At 43.3% G+C, this 18363-nt stretch overlaps 1 protein-coding gene across 1 annotated transcript in view; it reads right to left on the bottom strand.

Annotated features, from left to right (window-relative positions):
• Positions 1 to 3826: 3826 nt before the first annotated feature.
• Positions 3827 to 18363, bottom strand: part of C21H3orf52 (chromosome 21 C3orf52 homolog) — a 32134-nt gene continuing 17597 nt past the window's right edge. The window contains exons 4-6 of the mRNA XM_055260291.2: positions 12449 to 12519; positions 8924 to 9105; positions 3827 to 5401 (exon numbers count right to left, since the gene is read on the bottom strand). Of these exons, the coding sequence (XP_055116266.1) occupies positions 5397 to 5401; positions 8924 to 9105; positions 12449 to 12519 (258 nt within the window). The 3' untranslated portion in view covers positions 3827 to 5396. The remainder of the gene's footprint in view (positions 5402 to 8923; positions 9106 to 12448; positions 12520 to 18363) is intronic.

The following is an 18363-nucleotide window of genomic DNA, read 5'->3' as shown; positions in this document are numbered from 1 at the left end:
TTCCACTTGTTGTTTTATTTAACTCACGGCTACTGTCCTAATTTTAGGGATGCTAAAATAGTTTGTTTTAAAAGAGGTTTGTTTAAGAAAGCAGTAGGTACATTATGTTTACTAGACAGGCCCTTTGACCAGCTAAGTGACAGGGAACCTGGTACATTATGTTTAGTTACTGTTTTCTTCTCAAAGTTAACCAAAGCTAAATAACTTTGCTATGTAAAATGTGCTAACTCCCAAATGAGGAGAAATGCAGTGGCTTGAGCTTGGATGTGTCACAGGTTTGTGAAGACTTCAGCCAGGTGACAGTCTTCAGCTAAAGAGCCAGCTGCATCTTGGTATCTCCTCCTCTGCTAACTTCCTACTTTTAGCAAAATTCTTTCACATGGAACTCTAGCTGATCCTTGGCCAGGATCAGATCCTCAAAAGGAGGTAATCAGTTAGCAGTGGATATTGTACAAGATGTAACATGGCTTAGAGGAAAGAGTGTAGACCCCAGAGACAGATAATCAGTCATTCAAATCCTGGTTCTCTCTCTTCCTCCATCTGTGACTTTGAACATGCTACTTGGAGGCTCAGCTTCTTCATCATCAACAGGAGGATTACATCTAATGCAGGCAATCATCTATTACAGATGCCGAATAAATGATATCAAAGAGCACAGAGAAACAAAAATCTTTTATGATGTATGGAAAAAAAACATGCTGATACAGCTGGCTATTCAGGGCCACCCAGCAGTCCTCCAGCAAGGTAGAAACACCAAATCAATGAGTTTATGCTAGAATTTTTCACATGGCTACTGGACCATTGTGGAAGTAGACTAGTTGAAATATTCTTAGTATGACATAGTAAGTTATATTTGTTTGAACCTTATCCTGTGAAAGCATTATCTGTCCCAAACAGTATATGCCTTTTATCAGGGACACATTAAATATAAATGTTTAACCAAATAAAGTTGTTCTTATAATGTAATTATAACTGGGATTTATAAGAGGGAATTATAGGAGGGATTATGAAAGGGAATTTTGAGCAAGGGGAGCCATTTGGGAGTGCTTCAAGATACCCAATATGATATATACAATTATGATTTCTCAGTTAAAAGTAATATTAAGAACAAAAAAAGAGTTAAAAAATTCTGATATGAGTGCAATATACTTAATGTGTAGGATGTCTCAAATTTCCAGTAAATACATTTTAATGTCCCAAAATACCCACTACGTCTGTAACACTGATCCTGTTTCCCTACATTTCAGGATTTCTAATGAAAGCTGGGCACTCCCTTTGCAGAAAATGCACATTCACATACACACACATTTGTATACGATGTGTGCAGGGGTTAGGGATGCAACCCCTCAGTGAAAGAATCCCTGTCCCTGATAAAGAACCTGAGCCTGAGCATTTAAATTACTCTCTCAAGCCACAAATATAATCAGAAAACTCCCCCTCCATCATGCTGGTCTTAAAACTACATAGCCAAAATTCAGAGGCACAATTTATGCCACAACTGCAGACTTTGTGGTTTCCGTTTCACATATGTACTAGCATCTATAAATAATCCCTTATTCTATGAATAAATTCTTATTTAAAACAGAAGAGAAAAATAGGAAGAGGGCAAAGATAGGGCGGGAAAATCTGTTGACAACAAGTTGAAATGCTAACGTTTTTTAGGACAAACTTGAGTGATAGGTGCTTCGGATAGTCTCAGGGATGGGGAAGGGCATGGACAGAACAGGAAATAGAAGTCTCCAGGATTCCACGAGGGCTCCAGGGAAAAGTAGATTCTATTTCCATTTATCTCTGTTCTTTTCCAAGCCTATAGCCTCAATTCAGAAAGCCACTTGATCTGAGCATACCTTGGCTCTGCCAACTGTTAAGTGGACCAGTGTAAATTTCGTCTACTTTCCTACAGAATTATCTTTTGCAAGGCACTTGGTGAAGCCTCGAGAGGTCACCATCATCACAGAAAGCCTCCTGCAGTCTGAGGGCCCTCCCTCTCCATTCACCCCTGACCCCTGATCACTTGTGCTCCTTAGGGATCCCCAGATGTCAGTCAAGCCTGAACTGAGCATGCCTCTGGGGATCCTACCTGGGCTGGAGGCCACTCATAGTATGTGGTTGCCCTGTGGGCTAGGCTTTGCCCTCAACAAGCTGTGGAACTCTGGGCTGGTCCTCCCAGCTCTCCAGAATTTGATTTCCCAACTGTGAGATGAGGGAGGTGCCTTTTGAAGCTGAGTCTGTAATCTCTAGTCACAAAGGAAAGATTCAAGGATGTCTGTGGATAAAGCTGCCAACAATGCAGCAATTGTTAATTCACAATGCAGTGTGAATTAACTTATTTTAAAGCAATGAAAGAGTGATGGGACAGGAGAAGGAGGACATTGAGAGATTTCTCCCATTTTTTCTTAGCATTGATCAGACTCTGAATAGGACAGGATTCATGTCCAGAATTCACATGTAAAAGACAAAGGAGAGAATATGTACCTCATCCTAAGAAGACACAAACATGTGTAAAGGCAGGCAAATCTTCTTATTCAAATCCCACCAGTGCTTCAGGATTCTGCTTGAGTCCTACTTCCTACAAAAAAAGTCCTCTGATTAAACTATACTGACCACTCTTTTCTCTGACCACCGCAACCCTACTGTTTCCGTTTGTTTGTTTGTTTGTTTGTTTGTTATGGAGTTTCACTCTTGTCACCCAGGCTGGAGTGCAATGGTGTGATCTCGGCTCACTGCAACCTCTGCCTCCTGGGTTCAAGCAATTCTCCTGCCTCAGCCTCCTGAGTAGCTGGGATTACAGGTGCCTGCCACCACGCCTGGCTAATTTTTAGTAGAGATGGGGTTTCACCATGTTGGTCAGGCTGGTCTCGAGCTCCTAACCTCAGGTGATCTGCCTGCCTCGGCCTCCCAAAGTGCTGGGATTACAGGTATGAGCCACCATGCCCAGACTGCCTTTGTTTTTAACCCCTGGGTATTTTTTTCTGCTGTTTCCTGTTTCATCTGTACTGATCCTGACTCCTTAATAAGACTAACAGCTTCTTTTATTGTTGTCCTCTCCATTAATATCCCCATAGCCTTCTATAAAACACACCATTTTTTTCAAATCTGTAGAAGTAAATTAAATTGAAAGGCAAAAAAGAATCAGACATATGGCTGGAATTTTTGTTGGCAGAGGAACAGAAGCAGGTTCTGCTGATATGGCTGTTGCCATTCTATCCATATCTAAGTGACATCCAGAGAAGAGCAGTTTTCTTCTCAAATCCTTCAATTATTGAAACCTCACTATGTACCAGGCATTATGCTCATCATAATGTTGTGTGATGACCAGTAGATTTATCTCCTATAGCAGAACAGTGCATTTGCAAGGGCCATTTTTTTTTTTCAAACCCCGCCAAATATGTTAGTCACAAAGGTTAGTTTTTTTCCATATCATCTGGGCAGAAAAGTCAAACCTATGGAAAGTCCTCTCTATGACTCGCAAATGGTCAAAACCCGAGACAAGGTACTTGCATCTTGGTGCTTTCCAAAGCAGAAGGGAAGAACAAAACCAAATCCTGCCTCCAGACATGAACAGGCTGTTCCTTCAAGTCCAAGCCCTTTCAGATAGCAAGTCCTGCCAGAGAGGGCCTCAGAGAAAGAGGAGGGGATGGCCTCTGCCTGCTTTTGCTGGAACAGAGAGGAGAACAAAGGCCGCCCCAGCCAAACTTGGCTTCAACTTATTCACCCAGAAGAGGAAGCTGCCCTAAGGGAAATAAAAAGATTATGTTCAACACCATTTACTGCAAAAAACAAACAAAAACCCTGCCCAAAGCTCAGCCAATGGGAATGCAACAGCACAGATGCAAAAATAATGTATTGTAAATGTTTTTAAATCATTCTCCATTAAAATTTTTCATTATTTTCTACAAAATACAAATACACTAAGGTTCACATTTGACATGTAAAACATAAAGAGGAAGAAGAGAAATCCACTAGTTTCACTAGTTTAAAGAACAATCACCAAAATGAGACAATGATCTATAGTACATGTATCTTCTAGTTAAATAGGAAAGCAAATTCACATTATCCAGAGTCCCGGGTCATAAAGAACTCAAGTCAAATCTAGTCTGAGGCAGACACTCTAGCTTGTGTCCACACACAGCTGCCCTTCACACTGACTTTAACCCAGGGCTGATTTAACTGACAGACGAGATCTCTCACGATACAGCACAAAACTCTTTCTCCTGGTAAATTTCTTTTCCCAACAAAACAAACACTTGGTTCCCTCACAACAGGCAATTCTGTATCTGTAGACAACCAACACAGTGGCTAATATTCCTCCTACCCCCCAAATAGCTGGCAAAAGCTTCCAACAGTTTATTTTCAAAGAAGAGTGGTTCTTCCTGTATCACAACCATCTGTAACAGGATACACAATCATTGCCTGAAGACACTGAGTCCTACAGGAAGGTTTGTAGCACTGGGCAACAAAAAGCCAATGCGTAATATCCAGAGCAGATGTTAAACAGCCTTAATGATTCTCTAATGAAAGTTTATAAAAATATAAATGGAGTGACTATCCAAAGTGATAGTAGTGTGCTCAAAACTCACAGGGACCCATATTTCCAAAAAGGGTGTTCAGGAATCACAGCAACAACAAGGAGCTGCAAAATAATGAAGAAACACATAGCTCCCATCTGTAACTAGCTATATACATAGATTTCAAAGTAACCTTGGTGGTGTGCCTAAGGCTGGTTGGCTAAGACACTCAGGTACAGGTCATAGAAGTAGACACAGAACCACACTGCTGAGGTCTTCTAAAGTGCCTTCCTTTTCTTCACAGCCTGGCTTAGAGGTAGATCAAATCGAATGGTGGGAGGGGAGGAGGGTGATTTCAGTGAATAATTGGCTTAGTCTTCCTAACCTGGCTGTCTGCCTCTCCCTGCTCTACCAGCTCATGCTTATGCGATCCCATCTAAAAGAAGGCAGTGCACCTCTGCACTAAAGAAAAAGTAGCCCAGGTGGGTGGAGTGCTTCAAGAATAGCAGTGAGCCATGATCACGCCACCGCACTCCAGCCTAAGCGACAGAACGAGACCCTGTCTCAAAAAACAAAACAAAATAAAAACAAATAGAATACCAGTGACCTCCCACAGTGGGACATAACCCGCTGACCCTATCGCCCCCACCCTAGCTGGCTTCCTGCCTTTGTCAAGACTGGACCCAGCTGAAGCAGTGCTCGGGAGCTGTTTTACTGGGCTTGGAGCCAGACTGCAGAATCAGGAGAGAAAGGAGTCTCCACCCCTCTGGTTGTTGCTGGTGCTTCTGTATTAATCCACAGAATCTTTTCTGCAAAACAGAGTGAATTCCCTTCATCTCCAGGACTCAGTGGAGCACTGCTTTCAGACACAGACCAGCCTCCATCACTTCATTCTAAAAAGAAAACACAGATGAACAAAAGTTACTGATTTTTAAAACCATTATTAAATGCTTGTGTTTTTATTTCATTTCATTGAATTTTAGTATAAAATCTTAAATAAAATTGCAAGGTTTATACATTCCTAACAGAGGAAATTTAGTCTTCAGTCCACACACACACACACACACACACACACACACTGCTCTGAATACATTTCAAAAGGCAAATCACACTTATTGTTTCTTATTTGTTTGGGTAGGATGCATGAGAAATAATTTTGATGATGTGGTTTTTGGGTGCTGAAGACATTTTAACATCCAGTCCCTTTTCATAATCTAACCATAAAGTCTAAAATTTCCGTTTCTAAAACGTGTAAAATATACTGTGAGAAATTCTGATGAGAGAAATGGTGTGAACCCTACGGCACAGGTGCAGGTGCAGATGCAAAGCCCCAAGCAGACACAACACAGGGGGAGCCCGCCGGGGTCTACAGACCAGCAGTCCAGCCTCACTACCACCGACAGGACCAACAAGATTCACTATTCTCCCTACCTGGGGCTCTTTCCTCTTCTCTCTCACAAAAATCCTGGTTTTGCCTTTTTTCCCTACTCAGTCTACTAGCTGACTCCTTCCCATGTGAGAACAGTACCAAGTACCTCCCCTGTGTCCAAAATAACTCATGATGCTGACCTATTCTTTGATCTTTGTAAAACAGACTTCCCCCTCCTAGCCCAGGGCCCCACTCATCTAGGAGGTCAAGAAGATCAAAGATAGGGAAGGGTGAGGGACGATGGACTTAAAAAATTCCTTTATCATTATATTTTAAGGAAAGTTTTTATTTTTATAAGGCATCCCAATATGCATGCAGTCAGGTCAAAATAATCGCCATATTTCCAAATTAGAGAATGAGAAGCAAACACACACAAAACCCCTCAGGAATCTAAATTGCAATCTAATTTTGGATTCTGCTTCTAAAGTGCACATTTACAAACCCCAAATGGACCACAGGCTGGGCTCAGGGAAATACTTGGAATCCCTGAAATTGTCTGTACAATTTTGTGTTGTGGGGAGAAGTAGGTACATTTTTTTTTTCCTGGGGAGAAGGTACACAGCTGTCTTCAAATTCTCTAAGGGGCACACAAACCAAACAATTTTAAGAATCTTTGTTCTTTGAAGACTAAGAACATTACCATTGTGGGAAACTAGTTGCCCAGGTAATCACAGGGCGGGGATAGTAATCCCCCAAGCCCACAGCCCATGTGCACGTGGAAACTGGCATAAGAACTCACTCCATCCCTCTTGGTCCCTCCCAGGGCCCTGGGCCTCTCCCTGACACATCTTCCCTTTCTCTAGAGTTTGCCTCTGAGCTCATCCCCCATCTGCCTGCATGCCTGCGATGAGTCCCTCTTCTTTCCTCACTTCCCAACTGCTTCTCTGTGCACCCTTCCCTTTGAGAGGGCAGTGACACTCACATTCTGAAAACATAAAATGGCTCAAATATTGCACATTGATGCTCTGCAAAGTGGGACACGGGGTCACAGAAAACCCCACATTTTCTCAGCATGTCCCGTCAGAAGAAATGTCTGAGAGAAAGCATGCAATTTCCAGAAGAGCAGAGACTTTGTTTCACTCACAGCTGCCTTCCCAGCACCTGCTGGAGCACCAAGCCGTGGGGAAGCAGCTGAGTCTCTTTGGCCAAGCTCAGGGTCTTCTGGGAGCCCTCCTCAGGTCTCACAAGCAGTCTGCCCTTTATCCTGTGCTGTTTGAACCTCTCAGCCTTGGAGGCCTCTTAAACCTTTCCTCAGACCTCTGCCCACCTCCCTGGCCTCCATTTGGAAAGAGCCAGTAACAATTTTTGCAAGGGGCCTAAGAAAATCAAGACCAACCACACCACAGCAGCAGCCCCCACAGGCATCGCAGGCCTCTTTACACAGGAGGAGGCTGAAGGTTTGTGGTTTTTTTTTTTTCTTTTGAAACGGAGTTTCACTCTTGTCACCCAGGCTGGAGTGCAATGGCACGATCCCGGCTCACCGCAACCACCGCCTCCCAGGTTCAAGCGATTCTCCTGCCTCAGCCTCCCGAGTAGCTGGGATTACAAGCACCTGCCACCATGCCCAGCTAATTTTTGTATTTTTAGTAGAGATGGGGTTCCGCCATGTTGGCCAGGCTTGTCTGGAACTCCTGACCTCAGGTGATCCACCTGCCTCGGCCTCCCAAAGTGCTGGGATTACAGGAGTGAGCCACCACGCCTGGCCTTTTTTTTTTTTCTTTTTAAAATTCCTGTAATTGGGGCACAGTCTCTTCACTCCACACACATATAGTGTCTGCCTGACCCACAGACACACTTTATTCAGGATGCTCTGTGAGGAAGATCTCCAGTTATGAGACTTTTCCAGTGAGCTAAAATTTGGCCTTCTGAATGGCATTCTTAAGAACTGTTTTACATAACGTTCTGCCTTCTTAGGCCAACATTACTCTTGCCTCTCATCCTCAAGAAACAGTGTCATCATCATAATAAACACCTTGTCTTGTACTATGCACCAACACTTGTGCTTTTAACCACCCGTTCCATGCTTTTGATTCTAGACCGTTAATGCACCTGCTGCCAACCACAACTACTCCTAATTTGCCTTTCATTCATTCAACTAGTATTTACCGAGAACCTACTAATGTGGAGAAAGTGATTCTGATGGACTGTGGATGAGAACATAAAATATTCAAGATTGTTGGCATTATGGGCTAAATAAGAGCAAACAAGCCTCCGAGCGAGGTATCAGAAAGTGAGATCAGCAGCAAAGGCCAGAGCTTCACTACAAAGCAATGGAAGGACATTTTGAGGGCTTGAAGCCATTTGGCCTTCTGACCTTCCTTTCTGTCAGGTTTTGTTCCAAGTGTCAAAAGTTCTCAGATTCTGATAAATGGGGTGTTTGTTACATTTATTAAACAACGTATCTATTTCCTTGTTCTGTTCTTCATTTTAAAAGTTGACGAGTAAATTTGTCATAATTTTCTAAGGAAAGGAATAAACTTGTCTTTGTATACCCCTCTATTAATTTCTTAATGGTCTCAGTGGCCTTCAACAGAAAAAGAAATAGGTTCCCCATATTGAGATACTCTTTCAGCAATTTAGCTGTATCATTTATTTCCAATTCTTCAATTCTTACTTCTCTTGTGAAACCACAGTATCTCCATAAAGGTTGCTAATCATGTTGTAAAGTAGGATACAGGGCTTAGAATGTGGGTGAACTGCATGAGGAAACATGTAGCAATGTTCATCTTTATAGTTGAATCATCTTTTCCATAATTGCTCCCCAACTACACTGTCTAATTATGGAGGGCACGGACTGTGTAGCCTCCACAGAGAGGGGAACATCACCTCACAGCAACACCATGTGCTGAGGGGATGAGTGAATAAATGAATAGTCTGACACAGTACCAAGTCACCACAGTTGCCAAATCGAACCAAGCCAATTTGACCCTAATCTGGTTCACCTGTTTACTGTCACAACTCTGACTTCTTTACTTGCTCTACTTACCATAGAGCAAGAGTGACGCTGGATCAAGCCCCAGACTCTCACAACCGGGTATATTCTGATCATGGAAATCCTGTAGCAAAATGCCCAGCACCAACTCCTCACTCATCATATACTTCATAAAATTTTCATCATCTGATGGAACCCCAAATTGCAGGTCATACATTACTGTGGCATTTTCACCACTGAAAGGCAAACCAGAGACATTAAAACATAAACAGCATCATACTGCAACTCAAGACATGAATTTAAGCAATAACTTTTTTTTTTTAGTTTTGCATGTTCTTCCAGTACAAAATAGCAAAGAATGTTCTGTCTTGGAAAAACATACTGTCCTATAAGAATCCTCTTCCATAGATTCATCACAAAAAGTTGAGGTGATCCTAACCTCCTCCTTCCACCCAGTACCCATCGTCTAGGGATCCACTGGGAGAGGCCATCAGAGCGAGAGGTGCAGCCCATCTCCGGTCAAGATGCTGAGAAGATCCCAGGCTTGACCCATCATCTGTCCCAACCCCAGCCTTCATCCCTTAAGGCAAGCCAGGGAAGCCTTCGCTTTTCTCCACACACATTCCTTCTTCATGTTCTCAGCATTGCCCCCACAAAGGTGTGCCAGGGATATTTAGTTTAACCAATTCTTTATTTGACCTATAAAAATGTTTAAGGCACAGCCAAAGTTTCCTACCATTGGCTGGGTCCAGAACTTCTGAACGTTGACAGAGACCACCCTGTGTATCAGCAACAAATCAGGCTTCCCTAGTTTGTCCCCAAAGTGAGAAACTTTTCTGTCCCATTTCCAGAGGCCCCTAGGGCAAGATAACCAAGTCCTGTAACTCTCAGTAATGGGACCTAAGGAAAGGGAATTTTCATCTTCCTAGAACATTTTTTCCCATTTCCAAAATAAAAATAATCAAGGGCTACCCTCCATTAATTAGTGTCTAATGCTGCTCTTTAAATGCTGCTTCAACATTTAGTTTATTCATAGTTATCCTATAACTTTTGTTCAAGATGGGCCAGATTAAAAACCAGCAATAAAATAATGAGCAGGAGGCCACATCTGAGACTATCACCTTGGGGAAGTTTTGCAGATGCACCAGTCCCATTAGTGTGAATCAGGCCACTGCCCTTGCTAAGGATAGGCAAAGAGCTCCCTCTTCTGGCCACAGGTCACATAGGCCGATACTCTTGGATCTTACAAGGTGGCTGACAATTGAGTTTATAAACTCTACTATGGCTGGGAGATGTGCCAGATCCTGCAGATCAAATGAATAATGGAGAGTCAGGACTCTGAAGAAACTCATAGTTTCAAGGATGCCACTACAGGAGGGCCGAAAAATGCACTTTCAAACTGCAATCCAGCTACCCTAGTTCGCAGGTGTCATAACTTGTTCCCTGAGCTCTGCCCTCTAATTATCGCTAATGATGATCAACACCTACACAGCCAGCCACCCTGCATTCCCAGGGGCAAGGACTTGGGCTGGCTAATGAAGAGGGCCAGAGTCTGACTTTCAGAGGACTAGGTCAGAAGCTGAATGGGAAAATCAGGCCACCTAGCCTGGCCTGGCCAGCCCATCCTAATCCCCCATGGAAGGTCACAGGGTAAATTTACATAAGGCTATTTTGAGAAAAGAGCAATTTTCAGGGCCTTTCGCCCAGCTGTCCACCACTGGAGTGAGTCTAGCAGCCAATAACCAAAGGGCATTTTTCCAGGTTCTAGCTGGGCCAGTCCAGGGCTGAGGTCATGATGCCCCTGTAGACACAAACGCATGTGCCAGGGATTTAGCCGCCTCCCGCCCATGTGCAGCAGCACCCTTTGGGAAGCAATGGCTTTTCTTCCTCAATTCAATACTTTAGAACCTCTGTCTGGACTTCTTGAAATAAAGTGCAGAGATGTCACCATAAGTACCATGTACATTGGGTCTGTTTTGTTTTGTCTCCTTTGAGTCTCTCTGTGTCACAGGCTGGAGTGCAATGGTGCCATCTCAACTCACTGCAAACTGCGACTCCCTGGTTCAAGCAATTCTCCTGCCTCAGCCTCCCAAGTAGCTGGGTTTACAGGCACGTGCCACCACGCCCAGCTAATTTTTGTATTTTTAGTAGAGACGGGGTTTCACCATGTTGGCCAGGATGCTCTCAATCTCATGACCTCGTGATCTGCCTGCCTCGGCCTCCCAAAGTGCTGGGATTACAGGTGTGAGCCACCATGCCCAGCCCATTGGGGGTCTTTAAAGAAGGAGATCAAAGGCAGCCTGCACCGTATGTATCTGTAGACTTCAAGTCTGTTTGGCCCCACACCGTGGTGCTACCTACTGCCTGCTTTACGTGCCTCCCCTCCCAGGTCTGCTAATATTAGGGTTTGGAGAACTTACAGTTTGAAAGGGGAATCTCAATATAATACAACTTTTGATGGTCATATTCCAGAGACATCTCAGGCATAATGGATAATGAAGCTTTGATGTAAATTTTAAGTCATCTCCAATAGTCCCAATGATGTAAAAGGATAATAAACGGACTCTACACACATACACCCTGATGCCTACATCTCAAGAACATTAAAGATAAGGAGGAAATTTAAAAAATAAAAAATACATATGGGTGTGTATATCCTATGTGTGTGTAGTATCTGTGGTGCCTATGGTAGATACATGAACAGAAGTAATTACACTCAACTCCTGACAGCTATTAACTCCATGGAAGGGAATGGCATTAGTTATTGGTGGTGGCAGTGGAGAAAAAAGGAGGCAGAAGGTAGACTTTTCCTGTGCATACCTCTTTATGTCTTCTTTTTTAAATTTTTATTTATTTTTATTTTTTTGACAGAGTCTTGCTCTGTCACTCAGGCTGGAGTGCAGTGGCGCAATCTCAGCTCACTGCAACCTCCCCTCCCAAATTCAAGAGATTCTCCTGCCTCGGCCTCCTGAGTAGCTGGGATTAGAGGCACCCACCAACACACCTGGCTAATTTTTGTATTTTTAGTAGAGATGGGGTTTCACCACGTTGGCCAGGCTAGTATTGAACTCCTGACCTCAAGTGATCCACCCGCCTTGGCCTCCCAAAGTGCTGGGATTACAGGCATGAGCCACCACGCCCGGCTCCTCTTTACATCTTTAATACTAAACAAGGAGAATGTACTCCTGTATTACTTGTGCTCCTCAAAAGCAAATGCCTATACATATATCACTCACATCACAGCACGACCTGAGATCTATTTCTACTTCTACCCTTAGCTTATTTGAGCATTCATTGTTAAACAGGAATGGTTTGCCTGGGATTGGCTTTTCCTCTCTTTTGTGTGGCCCTGGTTGAATCATACCATTAATCTGGGCTTCCTTTTTCTCATTTGTAAAATAAGGGAGTTGAGCCTGTTGGTGTAAAAGACCTTCCCAGCACTGACATTCTGTGATTCTATTACAGGTTCCCTTCATGCTCTGAGGCTCTGGGAATCCCCACTAGGTAAATGCTGAAGGGTGGGGTGGGGGGATCTCTTTCCAGAGAAAGAGAGCAAAATGTAATGTTCCACACTCTTACCTGAAGTCCACTATTTTAACTGAAGTAAAATAACGACTCAGAGAGGGCGATGTACTGTACACATCTGTGAGCTAAAACAAACAGAAGCAAATTAAACCACACACATTACTGACAGATCATATTACACATCACCTGACAAAGCAAAACTGTTTCTAAGGCAGAGGAGATTCCACTCTAGCCTGGAATCAACTTATCTGGAAGCTCTGGATCAAGAATTGAGCCCACCATAAACCAAAACTCAAGTTAATGCTACTTCAAAAGAACTCCATTTATAAGGACCAAATGACTCAGTTTCTCTCAGAAGTTGCACTGGCACCCTGTGGCCGTAGTGGTGAGAATGTCAGCAGCTGGAGCCCACACAGACCTCACAGACCATGGGAAGGAGAGAAGAGAAGACCCCAAAATGGCTGCTGGACAGCAGCAGCACAGACCACTTAGCACCTGGGACATTGCTTAGCCCAGGGCTTCTTTCTCCCTTCTCCAGAGCTTCAGTGTAAAGACAAACAGCCATGCTAAGCCATGGGTCTAGCACATCCCCTGGACAAAGAGACAAAGAGGGGAACTGCAAAAATATGGAGGCTTTATTTTATGCATGAAATATTGCAAGCATCATAAAAAATAATGACACCTGTGTTTCCACTACCTAGCTTTCATGTCTTCACATTTGCTATACTGGGTTCGGCCCTTTAATTTAAGAAACAAAATAAAGCTAAAGTGACTCCTACATACTATTCAGTTCCTCCTCTCTCTCTTCCTTAGTACTAACCATCATTCTGAAGCTGGCATGCATCCTTTCTTTGCATATTTTTACAAATTACTACTTATTTATGTAATCATAACAAAATATAATTTGTGTTTTTATTCAACCAAAAGGCATCATATTCTACATAATCTTCTAAAACTTGCTTTTTTTCACTCAAAATTACATTTAAGATTTACCCATAAAGTAAATCTCAATGAAAGGCATTCACCTAACTCCTGCACAGATTTCCTTTAAATGAGTATACCAGCCTATCCACTCCTCTACTGATGATCACATGCACTATTCCCAATTTTCCCCTATCACAACTTATGCTGAAGCAATCATCCTTAATGTCTCCATGCATCTCTTCTTGGACACGCAGGAGTTTCCAATGGGCATATGCCAAGAAAAGGAATTGTCGGGTTTAAGGGTAGGTGCATTTCCAACTTCACAAAATTGTTCTCCCTTTCCCACCCCTCCCAGCAATGTATACATATCCATTTCACGTTGTTTTAATTTGTACTGCCTCACTTACTAGTGAGGTTGAACATCTTTTCATATGTTTATTAACTCTTTGGGACTTCTCATCTCTGAATTTCTCACTCATTTCCTTTCCTTCTCTTGGCTTTCTGTCTTTTTTTTTTTTTTTTTTTTTGAGATGGAGTCTCACTCTGTCGCCCAGGCTGGAGTGCAGTGGCACAATCTCGGCTCACTGCAAGCTCCGCCTCCCGGGTTCACGCCATTCTCCTGCCTCAGCCTCTCCAAGTAGCTGGGACTACAGGCGCCCGCCACCACGCCCAGCTAATTTTTTTTTGTATTTTTAGTAGAGACGGGGTTTCACCGTGGTCTCGATCTCTTGACCTTGTGATCTGCCTGCCTCGGCCTCCCAAACTGCTGGGATTACAAGCGTGAGCCACCGCGCCCGGCCTATCTTTTTCTTGTCTATCTGAAGTGGTTAGTTTCATATTCTGGATACTAGTTGTTGATATTATGTTACAAGTGTCTTTTCCCAGGCATTGAGTAGTTGTGTTTCAGAGATCTGAATCCTAAACTAGTAGTACTAGGAACATGTGCCATCCCCAGCTACAGCCATTATGGCTTAATGACCTATCACTTTTTTCAATAACAAGCAGTCGAACATACAAAAAACAGCAGTGCCCTATGGGGAGCTTACCCTGTTTCCCCTCAACTCCAAATGGAATGTCAAGGACGCTGCACTTCCACAATACACTCCCATTTAACTCAACATTTACAACCCATCTCTCAAAGAGAGAACAAAAGAGGACAGTGCCTGCTATTTCTGCTCTTCTAATCTTGTCATTATTGTTGTGATCTTTATAAAAACCTGGCAAAACAGGCATTAATATATCTCCCCTTTTTACTGGAAAATTAAACAGCACTCCATTCCATGAGATGAAGAAAACCTGTCCCAGTCACTGTGCTAGTAAATGGAGAAGCCAAAATTCAATCCTACGTGTTATGAACACTAAAAACCAGCTTCTTCCCATCTTACCACACTACCCAGTGAAGAAGAAATTGATACATATATAGTGAAGGAAAGTGTCTCCTGAATATCAAGGAGGAAAGAAGCTTAAAGTGACAAAAACTTTCAGAGAAAATGACTGGGTCATCGTACAGCTCTTAAGCCCCAATGCACAGGATGTTGCCGATAGGCTGACAGTCATTTAGAAAACTCAGGAACTAGGAAAGCAGCTTTCACAGGGATGCTGTGATGGGGAGGAGGATGAGGATGCTGTAGAGGAGAACTTTTTCAAGCACTAATGTCAAGCACTCGTGTCTCTCTCTTCCTTTTGGATTGAGTTTCCTATGGCAAGAGTGATATTTATCCTTCCTTCCAGTCTTCTCTGCTTCCTCCTTCCCTTCTTTCCTTTATTAATCTTTAGGGCCCAGCACAGTGTTTTGCACATAACAGGCTTTCAGCAAATTTTTAAGTTAAAATTTTAAGGTAACATATGGAGTGCTCGACTAGATCATTTTTAGTGTTCACTCGAAGATTCTTTTTGATCATGCTCCTCTGCTGTCCTTAGGACATATTTACATTTGGGGACCTGTTAGTCACACTGTCCACTTTTGGCCCAAAGAAGTGAAATAGGGGGGTTCCTCAACACTTAGTCTGGTGTCTCCCACACAATGTCTATGAGGCTTGGTGCAAACTGAGCAAGGAGTTCAGCGAGTTAATTAGCTGAGTCTGATGCAGTGGCTAATTAGAGACCAGCTTCCAGAATAAGAGAGGTGCCATCATTAACTCCTAACCCATGCACAGGGTGTGGTAGTTCACATGTAACTAACAGGCTGGCTTAAGCAGAGTAACGGCCCCAACCCTGAGAGGAAAACACTGTGGCAGTGACACATGGCAGGGCCTGTGTTTAGAAAAGTCAAGGGAAAGGGCATAAAGTTCCAGTACTGTGATATAATAACAATATGTATACTGTTTAGTCTCTGCCCCAGTTCCTGGCACAGAATTCCTAAAACCCTTGTTACTTCCTGAGTGACAGGGGTGCCGGGTACATCTTTTACTCTAACATTTGGTCTTTACCCCAGCTCCTGACACAGACCTGCTCCTAAATCTCTTGCAGTTTCCTGGGTTATAGGAGTGTCTTTATTCCTGATGAGGCAACTCTTGGCGGGCTGCTGGATGGGGGCTTGGTCAGAAAGACCAAGCCGCAACTAGAAGCTTGGAACTTTCAGCCAGTGTGGTGGAGTGGGATAGTGCATGCATGTAATCCCGGCAACTCGGGAGACTGAGGAGGGAGAATCGCTTGAGGCCAGGAGCTTGATATCAGCCCAGGCAATATAGTGAAAACTGTCTCAAGAAAAAAAAAAAAAAAAAAAGAAGAAGAAGAAGAAATCTAAAGCTTTTGGCTCCACCTCCACCCCCATCCTCCGGGGCGGAGAGAGGCTGGAGAGCAAGCTAATAATCCATCATGCCCATGTGATGAAATCTCCATAAAAATCCCTAAAAGACAGAGTTTGGAGAGCTCCCAGGTGGCTGAACACATTTACAAGGGAGAGTGGCACACCTGAAAAGACATGGACACCCACGTTCCAGCCCACATGTCCACCCTCTGTACCTTTTCATCTGGCTTTTGATATCCTCTATTCTCTGCAGTGTGCCCATAAATGTAATGCTTCCCTGAGCTCTGTGAGCCATTCTAGCAAATAATCAAACCCAAGGCGGGGGGATTTTAGAAACCTCTGATATGCAGCTGGTTGGTCAGAAGCACAAGTGACAACCTAGACTTGTAACTGGCATCTTTTTTTTTTTTTTGAAACGGAGTCTCGCTCTGTTGCCCAGGCTGGAGTGCAATGGTACAGTCTCGGCTCACTGCAAGCTCCGCCTCCCAGGTTCACACCATTCTCTTGCCTCAGCCTCCCGCAACTGGCATCTTAAATGAGGGAAGTTTTGTGGGGCTGAACCCTTAAACTGTGGGGTCTGCACTAACTCCAGGCAGATCATGTCAGAATTGAACTGGATTGCAAGACATCCAGCTGGTGGCAGATAATTGGTTGGTGTGGAAACACACACACACACACACACACACACACACACACGTGGCCAAAGAATTGTTCTGCATTGAATGTGGGTATAGAGAAAAAAATAGTTTTTCCTCCACAAATACCCACTTCCATTTACCTTTTATATCCAGAAACTTCTGAAACTTGACCTAATGGAAGAAAGGAGTTATTAACCTGACAATAAGACAGCAGCAGTACCTTTAGGTGCTAATTTTTGTTCCTGAGCATATTTGGCTGATGAATGAAGGGCAGGAATCTGTCACCTCACTATGCCTTACTTTGATCATCTGTAAATAAGATAATTCTTTTAAAATGTTTCTCAAGTTATTTTTACGTAATCTCATTTGCACCTGAGGTATACAGAGAACGTGCACTGGTTTCCATTTATCAGAGAAGAAACTGGCTCAAAGGAATCTGTGGACCCACCACAGCCATCGATGTCAGTCCCTGTTCCTTTGCCACTACCTAGCGATGAGCTCAAAATACCCAGAGAATTTCCTCGTATCTGACTCTGTGCAAGATATATGGTTGTAAAATGAAAAATGAACATTCATTTACCTTTGAAATAGACAGTCTACTCTGCAACAGGTGACACATGTGGATGCTGACTCATCTTATTTCTGCTCAGCAAATGCAAAACCTCTCCATTAAAAAAGCAGCCAAGAGGAAAGTAACAAGAAGTGTCTCACTCAGCAACTTGCCCCAGGAAGCAGGTGGAAGGAAACGAGAAAAGGGAGCTGAAGATAAGACATAAATGAAGAGACTTCAGGGATTTGAGGGAAAGGGTGGTGGGGGTAAGGGATAAAAGACAACATATTGGGTACAGTGTACACTGCTTGGGTAATGGGTACACCAAAATCTCAGAAATCACCACTAAAGAACTTATTCATGTAACCAAATCCCACCTGGTCCCCCAAAACCTATGGAAATAAAAAATAAAAATAAATAAATAAACTTAAACAACCTAAAAAAATTTAAAGATATAAATGAAGAGAAGGAGAAAGAGAAACCTGGAGTAATCATCACAGGATACCAACTCCTGTGATAAAAGAAGCAATTAAATCTCATGCATGGGTACCCAGAAACTGACTCTGATGTGACCTGGATAGAATCGCCTCTTCAGGAGCTTTTGTAGGAATCAAATCGAATGGAAGTTAGATAAACAGCACTCACTCCATTCAACCTAGCAATGGCAGAGAAGAATCTAATGGAGGGCAGGCTGCTCTTGCCTAGATTTTCTTATCAAAATTTCTGGATCTGGCTGTGAACCACCCTGTCTTTGACAGGATGATCAGGATGCCCCACCCAACCGTCCTAGTCTGGCTGCAGAGCTTCCACCTTCCACAGAGGGTTCATTCTCGTGGGTTTCTCACCTCATGACCGACACCACCATCCATCTGCCCAATCACTTAACTGGAGCTTGCAGTCATGCTCTCCTCACCACCACCCAATCAGTCACGGACTCTTGTTGAGTAAGAATACCTCTTAAATCTCACGCAAATCTTCCTTATTTTCCTGACACTGCCCTAGTTCAAGCCTCCCTCATTTCTCACCTGGACCATTGTAACACCTTCTAACTGATCTCTTCCTCCTAGCTTTCTCCACCAAAACACAGAAAGGCTAAAAGGAAAAATCT

Source organism: Symphalangus syndactylus, chromosome 21, assembly GCF_028878055.3.
Source record: "Symphalangus syndactylus isolate Jambi chromosome 21, NHGRI_mSymSyn1-v2.1_pri, whole genome shotgun sequence".
NCBI lineage: Eukaryota > Metazoa > Chordata > Mammalia > Primates > Hylobatidae > Symphalangus > Symphalangus syndactylus.
This window is presented reverse-complemented; position numbering and strand designations above follow the sequence as displayed.